This window comes from Paramisgurnus dabryanus, chromosome 2 (genome assembly GCF_030506205.2).
Source record: "Paramisgurnus dabryanus chromosome 2, PD_genome_1.1, whole genome shotgun sequence".
NCBI classification, from domain to species: domain Eukaryota; kingdom Metazoa; phylum Chordata; class Actinopteri; order Cypriniformes; family Cobitidae; genus Paramisgurnus; species Paramisgurnus dabryanus.
The window spans coordinates 49,799,634-49,819,492 of record NC_133338.1 but is presented as its reverse complement, the minus strand read 5'-3'; the positions used below and the strand labels follow the sequence as shown (position 1 = coordinate 49,819,492).

Below are 19,859 nucleotides of genomic sequence, written 5' to 3'. Positions count from 1 at the left end.
GCGTCTGTGTGCGTTTCCGCTGTGAATGCCTGGTCTTTCAGGGACACTGGCGACTGCCAGAGTAAAAACAGCCAGCTTTTGTATGGATCTCTTATCTACTCTCATCTAAAGCAAATTAGAAATCAGGAATGGGGAAGAATTTGAGCTCCCTTCTGTCATTTGCACCGTAGCATTATAGTAAACCTGTCCAGTGTGCTCTTATCTGAGATATGTTGACTGAAATGACTGTCATTATGGTGCTACTCTATGAGCTGGTCTGTAATGAAACCCAAGCCACAGTGATCTCAGAATAGCATATTATCAGCCATGAATCTTCCCTAAAGATGCTTTTTCAGTTCATTTTATAGTTAGTTTTAATTTTAGCTTCAGAGATCTTACTAGATGCCAGTGGCGGCCGGTGACTTCTTTTTTCGAGGGCGCACGATGCGAAGTTCGTCACAACATGTATGTAGCCCATCATGTGTTCGGCACATCAAGTGAACCTATGTGCATCAAGTGTTTTGTCAAAATAAGTGCCTGCTGCAGATGCGTCTAAAGGGTTTATGATGAAAGAGACACTCGCGTTTGCCAGATACTCACATAATCTCATGCGTAATCAGAGTTTACTGTTAAGGGAGTGTCTTGCATGTATTCTGTGAACGTAAGCGTCTCTTTTATCATAAACGGTTTTGACGTGTATGCGGCAGGCATTTACCGTAATTCCTCAAATAAAAGCCGGTATTCATATAAACGCCGGGCCTCTGATAGTGCCCGGGGGCGTGATCAACGCGGACAAATAAAGACCGGTCTCAAATTAAGGCAGGGGAAAGATGAGTGCCGGGGGAAATGAGTCAGAGCTTACTTAGCTTACTTACGCCCCATGTGAATGCACCGTAAACGCCTCGTCCGTTTGGTGAGCTTCAGTTTATACTTCAAAGCTTTTTAAGCGCAGTGTGAGCGCAATCGCGCCAGAGCGCGTTTCAAAAGGAGAGACGTCAACTGCGCAAGCACTCACATTCATCTGCCTTCGTTAAAACCTTTTAATGCGCGCAGCAGGGCTAGTGAATATCTACGGTGCACACGCGACAGATATGGGTGTCACGATTCTCCAAATCTTCGATTCGATTACATTTTCGATTCTGGTGTCAGGATTCGATTCGATTTTCAATTTTTTTTTTGGAAGACAAAAAATTATATGCCTTTATTTTTATATTTAGTATAGTTTCACATTAACATGCACATTGCGTGCTTTTCCTTGCATGGGGGGTTGTGGGCTTTACTTTACGCGAGAGAGCTTGTAGAGAGAGGAATCCTTATTGCACGCAGATGGACTTAATGCGCGCGTCTTGGACTCCTATCATCTGAAATAAAACCGGTGCGTCATAAGCAGCTGCGCTTCTCTCTGTCTCACGTGCAAGCGCTCTCGCATCTCTCCATAGTCTAAACATAAACTAAACTAGTAATCATTACGTATTTGTTAAGTTTTATGCGTTTCATGCGAGCTGGGGCAAACTATACCTTTTGTTTAAAATATAACCCGCTGCATCTTGGCGGCTCTCTCGTGCACGTGCAGAGAGCTGCGCTCTGTCCGTGGTCAGATCACTAGGTAGTAATCCTGTTTATGATATGCATTTCAAGGAGTTGTAGCAATACATCCCTGGTGTTTAAAATATAAATCGCGTTCCGCTGGACCGATGTTTTTAAAGGCATATCTGAGAGGTTTATTTTCCCCACTTGGCAAGCCGACCGGACGTGACATGGGGGCATGGCATCATCGACGATCCCATTTTTTAATTCGAAGTTCGAGGTTGTGACTTAATTTCGATCCCTTAGCGTGACACCCTTAACGACAGATCAACTAAGCGATATCATAGGGATGTGAGAGGGCTTCATACGACTCTGAATAAAAAAAAACACAGACTTAACATTACGATGGGTTCCAGTGTTAAGAGAGTGCTTTACCTCCTGCTTTGCTCAAAACAAATGCATTCTAATGACGAAAGCGCGCCCGGGCTCAAATTGATAAATGTACAATGTGAGTGCGTGCATGGAGTAGGGAGGGGGGATGATTGTGCTGGGGCATGGTTGGATAATGTGAGCGCGGTGTTATCTCCTAAATGCATTCAAGTTTATCATAATGCACAGCTGCCAATAGATGGCAGTAGCTACACTGGATGGGTCTCATTTAATGCTAGTGACAGACTTTTCAACAACCTTGAAAAAAAATTACGGTTAAAAATGAATGATCTCTATCCACTAGAACGCTATCGCTTTTAATTTAACGGCTAACTTAAAACAATTATTTATCAAACAGATGGAATTTGAAATAAAGGCCTGTCTCTAATAAAAGCCTGATTCAAATAAAAGCCTGTTACCTTTGGCAGTTCAGGTAAATACAGGCCCCGGTCTTTATTTGAGGAATTACGGTATTTTGACAAAACACGTCATGCACATGATTCACGTGATGCAACAAACACATATTTTGAAAACACGAGCAAAACACATGACACTGAATACATAGTTTGAATTTGCGCACTTCGGAAGACCAGTCACGAGCCGCCACTGCTAGATGCTTTTATCCATTTTTGGAAAAATGGCTCAGTGGGTAGCACTGTTGCCTCACAGCAAGAAGGTCGCTGGTTCGAGCCCTGGCTAGGTCAGGTGGCCTTTCTATGTGGAGTTTGCATGTTCTGCCCGGAGTATCCGGGTTTACTCCGGTACTCCGGTTTCCTCCCACAAGCCAAAAGTGTTTCGGGAAGTAACATTGAAAGGCACTATATTAAATAAAGATTATTATTATTATTATTATTATACACATGCAAGTAAGGTGAATTGACGATACCAAATTGCACCTCCCCAGACCTGTGATGATCCAGTTCTCACCATGAATATAGCCGTGGATAGCTATAAAGAAAGAAACATTATCCAACATTTTTAGTCATTGTTTTACAACCCTGCTGAAAAGATCAGCATGGTTTTCATTTAGTTAAATCCAAAATTATTTCTTTAGTAGTTTTTTGTTGCAATTTTTCCTTAATAATAACGCAACAAATGCACGTTACGGTACAACCAGTACATTTATAGTGCTGTAAGTACTAATTAAAAACAGAAGATTGGGAATATAAACAATGCATGGTATTCTTAAAATGTATGCTGGTGTTGATGGTGGTTAATACGGGTATGATACTGGTCTGGCTCTTGGACCAGAATCATACACCGTTCACCAGCATAACTCGCCATGTCTGCAATGAAAGTTTTAATGATGTCACTTCAAAATGACAGATGTCAAGTTTGGGTTTTTGACTAAGTACATTTTGCTGTTTTAAAGGGATAATTCCTCCAAAAATGAAAATGCTGTTATTATTTTTTAATCTTTATGTTGTTCTAGACAGGTATGAATTTTATTTTTCTGATGAACACAAAAGAAGATAATTTTTTTGATAAATGATGGTAAGCACACAGCGATTGTAACCATTGACTTCCAAAAGTAGGAAAACAAGTATTATGAAAGTATTGTGATTAATGATAAAGAAGATATTTTGATAAATGATGGTAAGCACACAGTTGAAAGTACACATTGAATTCCATCGTATTTGTTTTTCCTACGATGGAAGTCAATGGTTACCATCAGCTGTGTGCTTACCATCTTTTATCAAAATATGTTTTTCTTTATAAAATAAATAAATGAATACAGGTTTAGAACAACATGACAACGAGAACACGATGACAACATTTTCATTTTTTGGTGAACTATCCCTTTAAGCTAGTCAAAAGCACCAACACATCACTATCAGATATTCAACATACACTGGTGATTTCAGCAGGGAAAACTGTTTTGTGTACATTTCTAGACAAATCTTGCATACTCAGAAACAATGTGAATGTTGAATTTATCAAAAGTGCCAGTTGAAAACTTACAACGAAACCTTGTTTGTTTGCGTTTAGGTGACAAGCGTGGTAAGTACGAGTTCTCAGTGCTGAATGTGCATTGACGTGTCGCTCGTCTGGCTGTGCTTGTCTTTTGCTTACCCTGTTGCAATACACCGTAGCAGATGCTAAACACCTGCTTGAGATCTAAGCCTCTCTGCCTCTCTTTCTCCTTTATATTCACATTTTAATGTAGCTACTGCCAGCATGTTCATGTTCAGCCTGTGCTCATAGTCTTTTCACCGCTGCTATGCTCTTTGTTTCACATGCTTGCAGTCAGGACATTTGTCTGATACACGTGTTTGCTATATAGTCACTTTGTAGCTTAAGCATATACATTTCAGTTCAGTTAATTAAATAACATGTTTTAGAAATTCATCTGTGATTAGACGTCTTCAAACGTCTTTGTTCAGATTCAAGCTCCAATTGTAAAAACCAAGGGAGTGGATGTTTAAAGGAGATGCATTGGTGTCCTTCAGCCCTGTTCTCAACGCATTGTAATGTGCTGTTTACTTTATTTGCTCAGTTTGAAGCTCTGGATTGGAGCTTTTAGATTAAAAACATTACAATGTAGAAAAGAAAAGTTATGTTACTTTAAACCTTTATTGCCAACAGACACGATGCACATTACCTTTGGAATAATGGATAACATCAATATCACTTCTCATAAACATTATAAAAACATTATTATATAGCTGTAGCACATTTCTATTAAGATCATCATCTTTTATGCCTTTGAAGAGTTATGTTAGCATGTTTTATCTATCTTTTATGTAATGGTGTGGGTTGCCTTAACTTTCTTTATGTGTATGTTAACTGCAGGGGTGAAACAGTTCGAATTTCTCACAGTTCATGTTCGTATCACAGTTCTATGGTCAGTTATATATATATACAGCCGCCGAAAGTTTATTTCAGTTTATTTACTATTTATAGGTATGTGTTTAAGTAAAAATTATTTGTCAAAATTGTATTCTGTCAACTACCAACAACATTTCTGCCAAATTCTTAAAAAAAAATGTATTTGCATTTGTTTACTGAAAATTGAAATGGAGTAAACATTGTTAAAATAACCAAAAAAGATGCCTTGTTTTCCGATCTTCAAAACCGCTGAGAAAACAAGTTCAAATTAATTTCTCAACAGCAAAATATGAATATTTTTACATGTATTTTAGGAAACATTCACATCTTTAATGGGTTTTGCCATGCTCTCAATCTTTAACATTTGCTTTTGGGTGACTTAATGTCATTCCCTATGGAAGGTATTTTTGGTCTTTTTTAAATTAATTAATTAAATGATAAAAGAAAACCCACTGATTAACATTTAATTTGCATACAAGTTGTAAAAGAAAATGAAAAAGAAAATGAAAACCAATAAATAAAAGGGAACAGAAAATTAAAACTGATCTTTACAATGATGCTTCATCACGTTGAAAATGAAATAATTTAATTAAATTTTTTAATTTTAATTTTAACATTTAATTTTCAAATTTGGGACATATTTTGTGATAAAAAAATTTATTTTATCATTTAATTAATTAATTTAAAAAAGACCAAAAATACATTCCCTAATTCCCAAGGTTTGCTTTTGTTGAAATTCACTGGACTGAAATTATCACAATACATCTAGAAATGATGATTTAAGTCTCTTATTTTTTTCTGCAGCTGTATGTTACAGATAACTGCTATTTTTCAACCTTGATAATAAGTAAGATCACCAAGATCACTAGTAAATTGATTTTGGGAAAACTGTAAAAATGCTGGCTTTTTTTCTGGTTGGGTAAAATATGGACAAATTACAAATTTAAATCAACTTTAAAAAAAAATACATATTTTAAAACAACCCACCATTTTGTGTAAAAAATTACATTTGTCTTTATTGTACCCAAGCCAGCATTTTTTTTTCTTTTTTTAAAGTAAATGTTAAATAGATGCATTTACACTAGTGATCTTAGATTTTGGACCCCAGTGCGTACGTTCATGAACCGTGGCACCGAACCTTTCTTCAGAACTGTTTCACCCCTAGTTTGCTGTGTTTATCGCCGTTCTGAGTATTAAGCTCTTTTGTAAATGCTACTGAAGGATCAAAGCGTGAAGGACAAAGCTCTTCAGAGCATGGCCTCCATGTCCTCGGCTCAGATTGTCTCTGCCACGGCCATCCACAACAAGCTGGGTCTGCCTGGTATCCCTCGCCCTGCCTTCCCGGGAGCAGCAGGGGTAAGATGCCCTCCAGCACCCACCAATCAGTGCACTCACTTCAGGCACACGGATGGCCACTGGGCCGTCTGTGGCAGGATCAATCCCATTACACACTCTGAAATCTGTGCCCACATCACCTGACCACATCTGATAAGAGCACCGATGCCAAACTCAAGATTAACTACAACATGGCACATAGTACATCATCTCGTTTTTTCAATCAGCATGTGATAACTTGTGTATCAAGAGCGTACAGATGGTGTTTGTGAGTGTGGATAGGCTGTGTTTTGTTGTTTATTTATATTGTTTATTTATAATTAATCCTCTAGTTTTGGCAAGGCATGATATCCACAGGGCAGCCCGGATCGTCCCAAGAGTGAGTTTAAATTTCTGATATGAAAGACCTTTACAGAACTTAAAATGCATTTATATCAAAGTATTTTCTTACTTCATAATCTTCAAATTGCTTAATTTTGGTTTTGACCACTAATTTGCTCTCTTTTTTTATCTACATTTGTTCTAGCATCAAGCCATTTGTCCAGCAGGCATACCCAATCCAGCCAGCAGTCACAACTACAATCTCGAGTATGTCAGTCACCATCAGCCATATTTTTATCATTTTAGATTCAACAATGTGCTCATGTGTTGTGTATTGTGTGCAGGCTACGAGCCCCCAGCAGCACCAGCACCCACAGTGCCCGCCTGGCAGGGCCGATCCATCGGCACATCTAAACTCAGATTAGTGGAGTTCTCGGCTTTCCTTGAACACCAGAGAGATCCAGATTCTGTGAGTAACACCATAAAAAATGAGCCTGTTTACTTCATTATAAAAAATGAAAATTTTGCCATCATTTTCTCACTCTTGTGTTGTTACAAACTTGTATAAATTTCTTTGTTCTGATGAACACGAAGGAAGATATTGTAACCAAACCGATCATGAGCCCCATTCACTTCCATAATACGAAAAAAATACTATGGAAGTGAATGGGGCTTATGATGGATTCTTCCTTCGTGTTCATCAGGACAAATAAATGTATTCAGGTTTGTAACAACGTGAGAGTGAGAAAATGATGGCAACATTTTAATTTTGGGGTGAACTGTCCCTTTAACTATCCCATTTAACGCTGCAGCACCATTTAACCATTATTTACCTGTCTATTTGTCACATACCACGTGAAAGCTAAGATTCCCCAATTTTCAGTGTTGGTGGTGGCCTAAGACTTCTGCACAGTACTGTACATATTGAAAATTGTAAAAATCTTGTAAAAGGGTCATTCTACAAAAAAGGTGGAAATGCTTGTCCCTTGCTTTTGCAGACCCCTTAATCATTTAATTTGACCCAATAATCCCATAATGATATATATTTAATAAATATAGACTTCTATTTCACCTATAGATTAAAATGATGAGAGAGTTTATTTATTTAAATTTCTTTTTTTTTCTTTTTTAAACTTTTTTTTTAATGTCTGGTCCTGAAAATTGCCCTGTCCCTTTGATCATACATGTAAGTTGAACTGTGTACTTATTATTTAAAACCATGTTTTTTATAAAACAAATCTAATTTACATTTACCTTTAACCCTAAATGAATTTACTACAACATTGAAATGGTAAAAAATACACTATTAATATGAATAATATCAAATAAATGAACATTTTTTAAGTTTTATCATATTCATTATATATTATTATATTCTAATTTTGTCATTTGTGTTACATTGTGTCATTGGTGTTATATTATTTCATTGGTGTTAAACCAAGTTTTGGTGTTATGAATGTATTTTCTTGTACTTTCTAGTAATATTTTGTTGTTGATATGGGATGTAAGACATTGTTGATATTTCAGTCTATGCATCAAAGCCTTTTTGGTTGAATATTTTTGTTTCTGTTGGTTTTAAAGAAAAAAGTCAAACTAAGAATCAAATAATTTCATACAATGCTGGGTAAAGATGAAGAATTTAATTAAACAAATATTAATAATCAATTATTTTTCTTGCTGTTGTTATCATTCCTCTACTCAACCTTTAACTAAATACACGAGCTGTAATGAGAAAAAATATTGAGTATCAACATTAATGTTGTTTAAATCACAGGTAACACCAAGGACAAATAAATGACTCATGGATTCTTTATCAAAATGTATTAAAAAGTTAAAAACAGATTAAGCTCCCCGTTTTGCGGATTCATAGATTTGACAAGTTAATTAATGCTATTAAAGAAGTTTTGGGTATGTTGAAAGAAGTTCATTTAAGCAGATTTCCATCACCCGAATTCCACCTTTTCTGTAGAATGACCCAAAACAGGTTTATTTATATGATGTGCATGTCCAAAAACCAGAAAAAACATTGAAATAATTTTACAGGGTTGCATGCTAAATACGCTTCAGGTTCCTCGTCAAATTCAAACTCAGAATTCATCACGCGCCAGCATCCAAAAACTGAATTTTTTTCGATATGTTATAGCTTTAAAAGGTATTTAAAATAGGGTGGTTATGATTATCTTGTCAAAAGCTGAGCTACATAACTGATAAGCTGTTATTAAAATTTTGGAGATGACATGAAAAATATCTGTACGGAAACAAGAACCAGGCTGAAGTCACAATATTACACCTTGCCTGGCACTGACCTGATTGTCGCTCATGTGATTTAATATTTAGGTCTGTTTTTACTTTTTAATGATAGAAAAGAGGTTCCTGAAACAAATAATATAAGAATCATCATGCATTACTGTGCCTAAAGTTAACACAGAGACGATCAAAGTCAATGTTTAGCAAGCCAAGTTCTGGTATTTTTGTGCAGAATAATAAAGTGTAGTGTCAATAAAATCATCAATATAAAATACATTTCAGTATTTATCATGTTACAAAAAAATGTAGATATTGTGTAAAAAAAAGCATAGTTTTTAATCACTCCTTCCAGAAAATTGCGATTATGATAAGTTTGGTGTGCGGTTATCAGAAATGAATGCATACCTACGGAACATTTCTCAGCCAATCAAAATACAGCATTCAACAGACTCGTGGTATAATAATTACTAATGTTTTACTAATAATTACTCTTGTAACTCGATGTAGCCGAAAGCACTACACACATTTAACATTGCCTTTATTGTGCATGTATGTGTGTGTGTGCATGCCATTTCAAATGATTCAAAAAAAGTATGTAGTATCGGATCGTCTGGTATTGGGATCGACCGATACTCAGAAATGGATTGGTAATGGAAAAGTTGTATCAGTGCATCCTAGTCACAATTAGATTATTAAGGAATTTAATGGCCAATATTGTAATAAATGTTTAGAGCAAGTAACATCAGATGAGAATAGCTGGATACTATTATTTTGTAGTATGCTAAGAGTGAAAATGTTAAAACATATTTTTCCTTTTTTCTGAATATGAACTCCTGAGACCAGGTCACATATTTTTTATTTGCCGCAGATGGCATGGCAGCAATCCATCTTTGTCTGTGCTATTCAGGGAATTTTGTTTTGTTATCGATGATGCACACAACTGAAGCCATTTATCAACCATTTACCAGAATTTTTAAAATTGTTCTGTATTAACAATGAAGATAGTCAGTTGCTGTATATAGGCAACATCATACAAAATTGCACCTGTTCATCTTTCCCAAGAAAAAATATTCCTCCTTATTCATACATGTAATAATATTTGACTAATATAATATGGCTTTCTGTTCCAAAAACACGACTACTTTCTGCACAATTGCCCAGCGAGCAATTTTTCGTTTAAATAGCCAAACACAGCCCAAACGTCTACGCTAAAAAAATGCTAAATATGGGCTGTGATTGGAGATTTAATAGACGTCATAGCCCAAAAATAAAATAAATAAAACAAAATAATTAAAGGAACAGTATGTAAGAAATTGATATCAATGAATCATAAAATTGCCCTGATATGTCACTAGACATTAAGAAATCATTTTCATTTCAAATACTTATATCACTGACAACAGTGGTCCGGCCAGGATATTTTCATTTAAAAATGGAAGTTGCAGCACTCAACTGATGTTTATGTTGTCATGTTGTGTATTGGCCACCAGTTGGGTGATTGCAGTACCGGTTTTGGCCACAATCCTACATACTGTTTCTTTAAAACAGTTGAATTCACAATGATTAAATAATCGTCTCAACGCAATTGTTCAACCTCATTGCGATGATTTCAGATCACCGTAATGACTGCACATCTCTCTAAAAACACAAGGGGGAGCTGCAGCGCCTGTATAAATGAAAACGTATCTGATGGCACTCTTAACTAACAGTGAAACGCAATACATTGCAAAGCCATTCAATACAGATGAAGAAATACAGTTGACTTTGATAAGCAGTATGAACTGCCAGGAAAAACATTAATTTCCAAAACAGCAATTCTAAATTTAAGGAAGTGAAGGATGCTATTGTTAAGGATCTGTAAGGAATTGATTTTTTGCAGCCACTAAAGATATGTGATCTAATATGACCTTAGTAGGATTAGCTACTATTTAAGGCCGGTTCTGGTTCAGTTATTTTGATTGCATTTTTATTTTCAGTTATTTTACATATATCTTGTGTTTTACTGCGTATGAAGAATTTTCATTTTGAAAAATATATGCATTAAATAATATCTTTTAAAATATGTGTTGTGTGTATTAATATTTACTGCCATGTATACCTTGCACAATATTTAATTTAAATAAGTACAACAAAGTGTGAAAATTAATTCATGAACAAAAAAAGAGAATTAAATGCCAAAGCAATAAAACAGACACTTAATCTTGTAAAATTTGTAACCAATTTCAAGTGGGTAACTCAAAGCCAGACTATATCAGGACATAGTTAACCTAGACAGTAAAATGACAGCATCTCCTTGCTGGCAGTGCATAACAAGGTATATATTTTAATCAGTGTGTGTACTCCCTGGATTTAACCCATGACCTTTAAAAAAAAAAATTCAGAAACATTTTTTTTTCTCTGTGTTCTCTCTGCAGTACAACAAGCATCTTTTTGTGCACATCGGTCAGACAAATTACTCTTACAGCGATGCCTTGCTCGAGTCCGTGGACATTCATCAGATTTATGACAAATTTCCAGAGAAGAAAGGAGGACTGAAGGAGCTGTTTGGCAAGGGTCCTCAGAATTCATTCTTTCTCATAAAGTTTTGGGTGAGTACATTTCTGTGGAAATGAGCAAAACCACCACCAACACCACCAGAAAAGACGCAATGAACACATCGTAGTGCAACAATTCATCTAGAAACAATTATGATATTTATTTTTACACGTATGCAGTTTGTTGTGTTATGTATGCTCAGCCTATGGTCGGGTTTCTACACTAATGCGATCGAAATTACCACATGTCTTGTTTACCACCCATACAATTCCCTGTTTATCGCAAATATTTATCCACCGGGTGATTGCATGCATGAATAATTGTTCGTTTTACTAAAGACGCCTGCCACTTTAGTTGTAAAGACGCTTTTCTCTGTGCGTCCAAACCGCCGGATATATTTGGCACGGCATAGCTGAAGAGTCCATGATCAAAGCTTTCACTTATTCAGTTTAATATTTCAAAACAATTGCATGACCTGGTTGCTCCCCTAATAGCTATTCAAACAGGCATTCATTTTGTGAAATGCTAACTAGCGGCAAGCAACAAAGTGGGCCACGGCGTGGTCGGAGCCGGGCTGTTTGAAGTGACAGCAGGATCTGAATTTCAAATGAAACTCTGGATCTACACAATAATGCCTCGCTTGAATATGATGTGAAAATGTAGCAGGCTTGTCTTAATGAAAAGAGAGTATGTCAGAAATGAATTTTTCTTCTCCTGGCTTTAATACCAGAATGAACAGCGTGGCACAAGGTTGAAATAGATGACAGCGAGCTGTGTGCTATCTTTTTTTTTTTCAAGCGCATGCAACCTTTTCTGTACTTTTTTATAGATTAATATCTGTAGTTAAATGTCTTTTTTTTTTAAATCATTTTTTCACTCACCCACATGTTTAAGATTTTTCTCATATTGGGAAAAGGACCATCATGCTTTGAAAATAACAAAAAACTTTATATGACTGAGTTGTATAAATTAAAACGTTTAAGTAGCTATGCTTCTAATCTCCACTAGATGGCAGTTTTGTGCTGAAACCCAATGTGTTCAGTTTAACACATTTGTGATATTGTCTCTGAAAACCCAGCTCGAGTCATTTTTGTTTTCTACATAAAATCATCCTACATGTAAAGATCATTCTGTGAAAATATAACCTTGATATCTTTATTATTGACTGAGTAAGGCCATGGCAAAGATTCAAATCAATGTAAACTCAGTGATTGAAATCAAACTTTGTTGCTCCTAAATTAGATTATATCACATTTATAAATAAACAAGCTTGCGTTTAAACATCAAATGTGTGGATACTTAAAGCTGACGTCTCATTGGTTCTCAGGCCGACTTAAACTGCAACATCCTGGATGAAACTGGGGCTTTCTATGGAGTGACCAGTCAATATGAGAGCCCGGAGAACATGACCATCACCTGCTCCACCAAAGTTTGCTCGTTCGGCAAACAAGTTGTGGAAAAAGTAGAGGTAAATGTACGGTTAAAATACAGTATTTTACATTTGAGTTGCAGTTGTAACAGCTAAAGCAGCGATGTGGTTTCAATAAGTAGTAAATTTTAAGTTGCTATTTTATACTTATGGTGACTTAAAGGGATAGTTCACCCAAAAATTATAATTTCATTTAAATTATAATTTACTCACATTACTTTGTTATGGCAAACACAAAGGAAGATATTTTGAAGAATGTTTGTAACCAAACAGATCAAAGGCACCATTCACTTTCATAGTGTTATTTTTTCCTACTAGTATGGAAGTCAATGGTGCCTCTGATATATTTGGTTACATTCTTCAAAAAATCTTAATTTGTGTTCAGCAAAACAAAGTAATTAAAGCAGATATGTATCAACTTAAGGTTAAGTAAATAAAAAAAAATTGTGAACTATCCCTTTAAGGGTGTTCTTAAGTTTCCTTAAAGGGACACTGCACTTTTTTTGAAAATATGCTAATTTAAAAAATAAAGAGTGTCCCTTTAAGAGAAATTGAAAAGTAGCATCCCAAAGCGCTTGACATAAAAGATTAAATTTACACTTTATATAGTGATAGATATCCCAACAATCATGGTAATACCATGGTACTTTTTGTCTTCTGTTTTAATTTCTTCTCTCTTTCCTTTCAGACGGAGTATGCTCGATTTGAGAACGGACGCTTTGTCTACAGGATAAGTCGATCACCCATGTGTGAATACATGATCAACTTCATCCACAAACTCAAGCACCTGCCTGAGAAATACATGATGAACAGTGTCCTGGAGAACTTCACCATCTTATTGGTGAGTGTGGCTGTCTGTCAATCATTATGTTGAGGTGTCGTCTCCTGCAGAGGGGAGCAAAACCCTCTTTGTAACCAGAATTAGGGCTTTATTCTCCTCAGTAGTGAGGGTCTTTTTGAATGCGCTGGTGGGTGTGGACTTTGCTGTGCTCACTTCCTCTTCCGTCAATTCCTGCTCCTCTGTGTTTTCACTCTCACCTGCTGTTATTTGTTAACATCACTTTCAGTGACAGTGACGATGAATGCATTTGTAGTGCAAATGGTTCATTAGCCGGGTTTTTCTTCACCCTGATGTTATGCGCATTTTGAAGTATCGCATAAGAAACGAGTGATAGAAGTTGCCAGCCAGCACAAGCATTTTTTATGATTTTCACAAAAGTTTAATGCCTTCCAGAAAATGTTCTTCTTTAAATATATAAACATACAATATATAAAAAAATGAAAGAACAGACCCTCTGGTTTCAAAAAATAAACAAACATTTCATCTTACCTTTATTTGTTTTCATGATCTCTCAAATATGAGTAGGTTTTTTAAAAAATACAACTTTTTTTGGGGCAAAAGTTGTGAAGGACTTTTGATAGAGATCAGATTCAGAGCGAGGATCAAAACATACATTGAACTGTTTGTCCTAAGGGAATACTTCCGGGTTTTATAAGTTGGGTAACAGCACCACCTGGTGAATTATAGCGTAAATATGGATTGCCGGAATAACTCGTCATTGGCAGGGAACTGCTTTTTCTTAATTGATGAATTAACTTGTTTATGGCGGGGAAAGAGTAAATTCACAAAAAGTTTTTATGCTCGTTTGAGGTGTTTTTATGTGATGAAGAGTAAATGTGAATAATGGGAGATGGAAATAAATTCTGATGTAGCGAATATTAAACCCACATGACTGATCATCTAGTTTTTTTCGTTGACCTTGTTTTTCTCATATATGGGGATCAACGTTGTTTCAATGCCATTGCTGTTAGTGCCTGCATCAAAAAGTCTGCTTTTTTTGCACAGCATTAACTTTGGCAATTACAAGCTGCACTGCTAGTAAATTTATAACTAGCCCCTTTGTAACTACATGCAGTTTTGTCTCAATTTTCTAAGCGTGCCTTGTTATATCTACTTTTGATTACTATGTTACCCATACCACTATAATTTGCTCAAACAACTTAATGGAAATTCAGCTAATTCGCATTTGTTTGTTTTTGTTTCTTTGCCATTTTAAAAAGATTTGCTTCACGTTTGGCTGGAAACCTAGCTAATGACAAAACAAGCTCTTAAAAATATATTTTTTTAAAATGTATGTAGGGGAGACAACCTAAAGCTTTTTTGTTTTGGCTCAATCATTAAAAAATATTTGAGTTTGATTAATTATATTATTACACAAGCAACACACACATCTCTGCTACAAATGACCATTTGAAGTTTGTTTCTAGTACTTACAATTCTTGGACAATTATTCCAAACGTGACAGAAGTGCAAACGTTACAACTTACCCCATAGGTGGGGTTAATTGTAACAGGCAGGGGGTTAGTTGTAGCACTTGATAAAAATTAAGTTTGCAGGCAAATATTTCAATACTATTTTATACTTGAAGTGGATATTGTTTATATATCTGTCTATTAAAGATGGGTATCTACAATATATTTATCCCTAATCTACAAAATCAAATTCTGAGATAATGAAAATCAAAGTCTGATTCTTTAATTTCATTATGATTTCAATCTTTGACATGACCTTATTCAATCAATATTAAAGATATAAACAAAAATAAATTTGTCACATGATTTTTGATAAGACAGGCACATTTATTTTGCTGGCAGCCAGCAATCATTAATGTGTAGCCTATTTAAAACAACGGCAAGAATTAATCTAACATTAGTATTTTTTTATATCGTAAGTGCTGAGGGGTTAGTCGTAACACAGCATTACGATTAACCCCGCTGGGTCAAAATATTTTCAAGCCCACCAAAAAGTTTCTAAGAGCTGCAGACATATTTCAAAACGATGCTATGTTTTAGTCAACAAGACACTGATTAATATGACATAGCATGGGATTTGGTATCTTACACACCCAACTCAGAAACCGTATCATAAAAGTATCATTATTAGCTTATTTAAATTATTTAGCTTAATATTTTTATATATTTTTAGGGACATTCATAGCAGTTGCACCACCTGACCTCTGCAATGATTTTACACTTTACAGATTTCTACTTGGATTCTGGTATCAAATTCAAAAACATATTTATAGTTGTGTGTAACAATGTAGAACTCATTAGAAGTTTCATTATTTTGATGCAAAATGAGTGTAAATTTGACATAAATGGTACAGTAATTGCACCTCTTACCCTTGTGTTTCAGGTGGTCACAAACAGAGACACACAGGAGACCCTGCTGTGCATGGCCTGTGTGTTTGAGGTGTCAAACAGTGAGCACGGAGCCCAGCATCACATCTACAGACTAGTGAAGGATTAAAGCGACTCTTTCACATACAGCAGACTCTCAACCTCATTACTGTGGCAGTGCCTCCTCAACATTCACTCAACATGATTTTGTCACATTTGGGTGATGCTTTTAATTATATATATATATTTTTTTTCCCTTTAATAACGTGTTTGACGTTTAACTGCGGCTGTGAATGGCGGTACAGTTGTATTATGTTGTTTTAAACCGGACAGGAATGTCGAAGATTGCCGATCATCACTCGTTCGTAGGCTGTACATATAAAGAAACAGTATCATTTAAGGGTTGGGTTTGAGTCAGACAACCTCATTTAAATTTTTTTCACAACTGATAACAGATATTAGCCTTCTGTACATGATATACGTCTGTCATTTGTATGGAAGCGTATGGGTGTAGATAATCTGTGCGTGTGTACAAGTCTATATACCTTCTCACATATTTGTAGATTTTTCCCAAAGAAAAAAAGTGTCAGATTTATTAAAAAGAAATCTACTGTAGGTGTCAAAGAAAAATATCCTGCATTCAAAACATCACAAGAATTCAGGGAATTCATGAGCCCAGCCCTTAAAAATATTCATTATTTTCCACTCTTTTTTTTTTCTGTCGACATCCCAAGGAATAACTGCACTGTGATAACCGAACTTTTGACCAACCTGTGTCTGTTTTCCCATAAGTCACCTGCAATAAATCGCAGAGAATTGACCCCTTACTGTTTCCTGTACAGCTAAACGCCTCCTACCGTCATGCTTGTGTATTTCTAAAACAAGAAGCACTGTATTAACCTACCAGGGGTTGACGGATGATCTGTCAACTTTAACCCGAGCACTTGGATTTTTTCGCTGGAGATCTACGGATAATCAGCAAGAGACGCACAGAAGATGCCACATTTCGCGAAGCCCATCCGTGACATCACGGAGCAACTTCTATTCGGATTTAGTCGTGTAATCAATCCCAGAGTTCCTTGCTGCCTTTGTCATTCCCACACAGCCCACGTCTCCGTGGCCTAATCGTTTTCAAAGACTGCAAGCCTTAACGTTTGTGTGAACTCCAAAAGATGCCACTAAAGCTGTGATTTCTTTCCTAAGCTGGAAGATTTTAGTTCGTGTCACGTGTTGTGAAAGTTGTACAATACAAAACTGAAAAAAAAAAGTGTAACAGGACAAGCACAGTGCCTTAGTGAACTTGAGGAAACGACACTAAGATTATATGCGTCATCTTTATAAACGGAGCGCTGGCCGGTGTGCACATTTGGTTGATCTTTTACCACATCTCTACATGTAAGACGTATACCTAACTATCCAATCTTGCCTTTCAATATCCGAAAAGACCAAAAAGTTATCGGAGATGCATTTATCTCCTCTTTCTTACCTGCACTGTAGCATGAAAGTGCCTTCGGTTCAGACGTTTCCAGCTTAGAAAAGACTAATGTTATTATAAAGATTACCAGAAACCAAATAAATGGATGTAGGTAAAATATTCACCACATTGCCTTCATATAATTTTATAGAAGAATCGACATGGGCTAGTGAGTGGATATGTATTAAAAGTGTTGTGTAATAATTATTGTCTGCATTTCATTTCGGTGGATGTGGCAAACTGTATTTGTTTTTTGTTTTTTTTTTAGACCTATTTGACACAGAGCTACTTGTACGATTGCTATGAAATTGATTTTTAAGCCATTTAATGTATTTTTTCCTTTATAAGTATACTAAACACTATATTAAGTGATGTCAAGGTGTGTTACTCCTCCGAGCTTAGGAAAGGTTATAACCAGGCCACGTGAAAAAATCCTTGATGGATAAAAGTTGGCTTTCACCAAATCATCATCTTCACTACATAATTTATTCGTACTGTTCGTTTAAGTGGAAGCGAAGTTAGATTTACAGCTCTGTATGTTGTAATGCTTAAAGTATACTGTGGAGTCAAGTGTGCTCAAAATGGCAAACGGTGTTGTTTTGTGTTCTCCCTCCCTGCGTCCTTTGTTATTGTTCATGGTTCATAAATGACTTTTAGAGATCTTCCTGTGTTGTTCTACATGTGCGCGATGGTCTCGTGATGACGTCAGTATATTCTGCACCCGTTCGGGTGTTTATACTGTTACCGCTGCTGGTGCATTTGTTACGTCTGTCCCTCCTTAACAGTGCCCTTCACTTCTCTAGGGATCCGAGAACTGATGCCTTTAATATGATGAATGTTAAACGGACATTATTTTGCTCGTTACGGACACTAAACGATGATTTTAATGGAATGTGGACTACAGTATGTCAGCGGTTTAGCTTATATATATATATATATTTTTGAATTGTTTCTGTTTTGTCTATGTGTGTGTAGGTACTGGTACCTCCTATGTTCATTACCATTTAAGATGTTGGCTTTAAAGTGAACTTTTCTCTAGTTCAGATAGTATCATTAAAGATATCGAGTTTGTGTGCAGAGATTTTTTGTAAAAAGGTGCTTTGTATAAAATATATTCTGGCTTTTCTTGGTACAAAGGTGTGATATCTTTTAATATCCCAGATCGGAGCAGGTCTGACAGACGAGAAAATAAACCTACTATGTGTGTGTTCTTTATCGCAACTGTTCTGTCTTTGCTCCGTAACATTTTGATGCCTTCTTGATAAAGTGGTAGATATTTTGTAGCTTTCTAGATACTTTGTATGTATACGATATTGAATAAAATAAATAATTAAAACGCACCTTGTCTTTGCCATGCATTTTTCAGAAAAAAATAAACAAAACTTTTCACCCTAAACTGTGGCTGTCCCGTGAGCGGGACACCTGAGTTTACTTCAGTATTTTAATTATATTTTTTATATTAATAAATTCAACTATATATCGTTAAAAAGGTCTAAGAATATTCATATTTCAAATTTTTTTATCAGTAATAATAATGCAGTGACAGTAATTTATTAATTTTATATTTTTTATTAATTATATTTTTTATATTAATAAATTCAACGATATATCGTTAAAAAGGTCTAAGATTATTCATATTTCAAAACATTTTATCAGTAATAATAATGCAGTGACAGTAATTTATTAATTTTATATTTTTTTATATTAATAAATGCAACTATATATCGTTGAAAAGGTCTAAGAATATTCATATTTCAAAACATTTTATCAGTAATAATATTGCAGTGACAGTAATTGATTAATTATATATATATATTTTTTTATAAATTCAACTATATATAGTTAAAAAAGGTGTAAGAATATTAATATTTCAAAACATTTTATCAGTAATAATAATGCAGTGACAGTCATTTATTAATTTTATATTTTTTATTAATTATATTTTTTATATTAATAAATTCAACGATATATCGTTAAAAAGGTCTAAGATTATTCATATTTCAAAACATTTTATCAGTATTAATATTGCAGTGACAGTAATTGATTAATTTTATATTTTTTATTATTTTTGTTATAAATTCAACTATATATCGTTGAAAAGGTGTAAGAATATAAATATTTTAAAACATTTTATCAGTAATAATGATGCGGTGACAGTAATTTATTAATTTTATATTTTTATTAATTATATTTTTTACATTAATAAATTCAACTATATATTGTTAAAAAGGTGTAAGAATATTAATATTTCAAAACATTTTATCAGTAATAATAATGCAGTGACAGTTATTTATTAATTTTATATTTTTTATTAATGATATTTTTATATTAATAAATTCAACTATATATCGTTGAAAAGGTGTAAGAATATTAATATTTCAAAACATTTTATCAGTAATAATAATGCTGTGACAGTAATTTATTAATTTTATATTTTTTATTAATTGTATTTTTTTATATTAATAAATTCAACTATATATCGTTGAAAGGGTCTAAGAATATTCATATTTCAAAACATTTTATCAGTAATAATATTGCAGTGACAGTAATTGATAAATTTTATATTTTTTATTA

At 34.8% G+C, this 19,859-nt stretch overlaps 1 protein-coding gene across 9 annotated transcripts in view; it reads left to right on the top strand.

Annotated features, from left to right (window-relative positions):
- tead1b (TEA domain family member 1b) overlaps positions 1–18,625 on the top strand; it is a 90,127-nt gene extending 71,502 nt beyond the window's left edge. For 6 of the 9 annotated variants that reach the window (XM_065261536.2, XM_065261534.2, XM_065261541.1 and 3 more), the window contains 9 exons: positions 3,925–3,936; positions 5,986–6,120; positions 6,432–6,478; positions 6,626–6,687; positions 6,765–6,889; positions 11,082–11,255; positions 12,530–12,670; positions 13,320–13,472; positions 15,828–18,625. In XM_065261536.2, coding sequence (XP_065117608.1) covers positions 3,925–3,936; positions 5,986–6,120; positions 6,432–6,478; positions 6,626–6,687; positions 6,765–6,889; positions 11,082–11,255; positions 12,530–12,670; positions 13,320–13,472; positions 15,828–15,941 — 963 coding nt within the window. In that variant the 3' untranslated portion in view covers positions 15,942–18,625. The remainder of the gene's footprint in view (positions 1–3,924; positions 3,937–5,985; positions 6,121–6,431; positions 6,479–6,625; positions 6,688–6,764; positions 6,890–11,081; positions 11,256–12,529; positions 12,671–13,319; positions 13,473–15,827) is intronic. The other 3 variants (XM_065261538.2, XM_065261543.2, XM_065261542.2) reach the window with 1 other exon arrangement.
- The last annotated feature ends 1,234 nt before the right edge of the window (positions 18,626–19,859 follow it).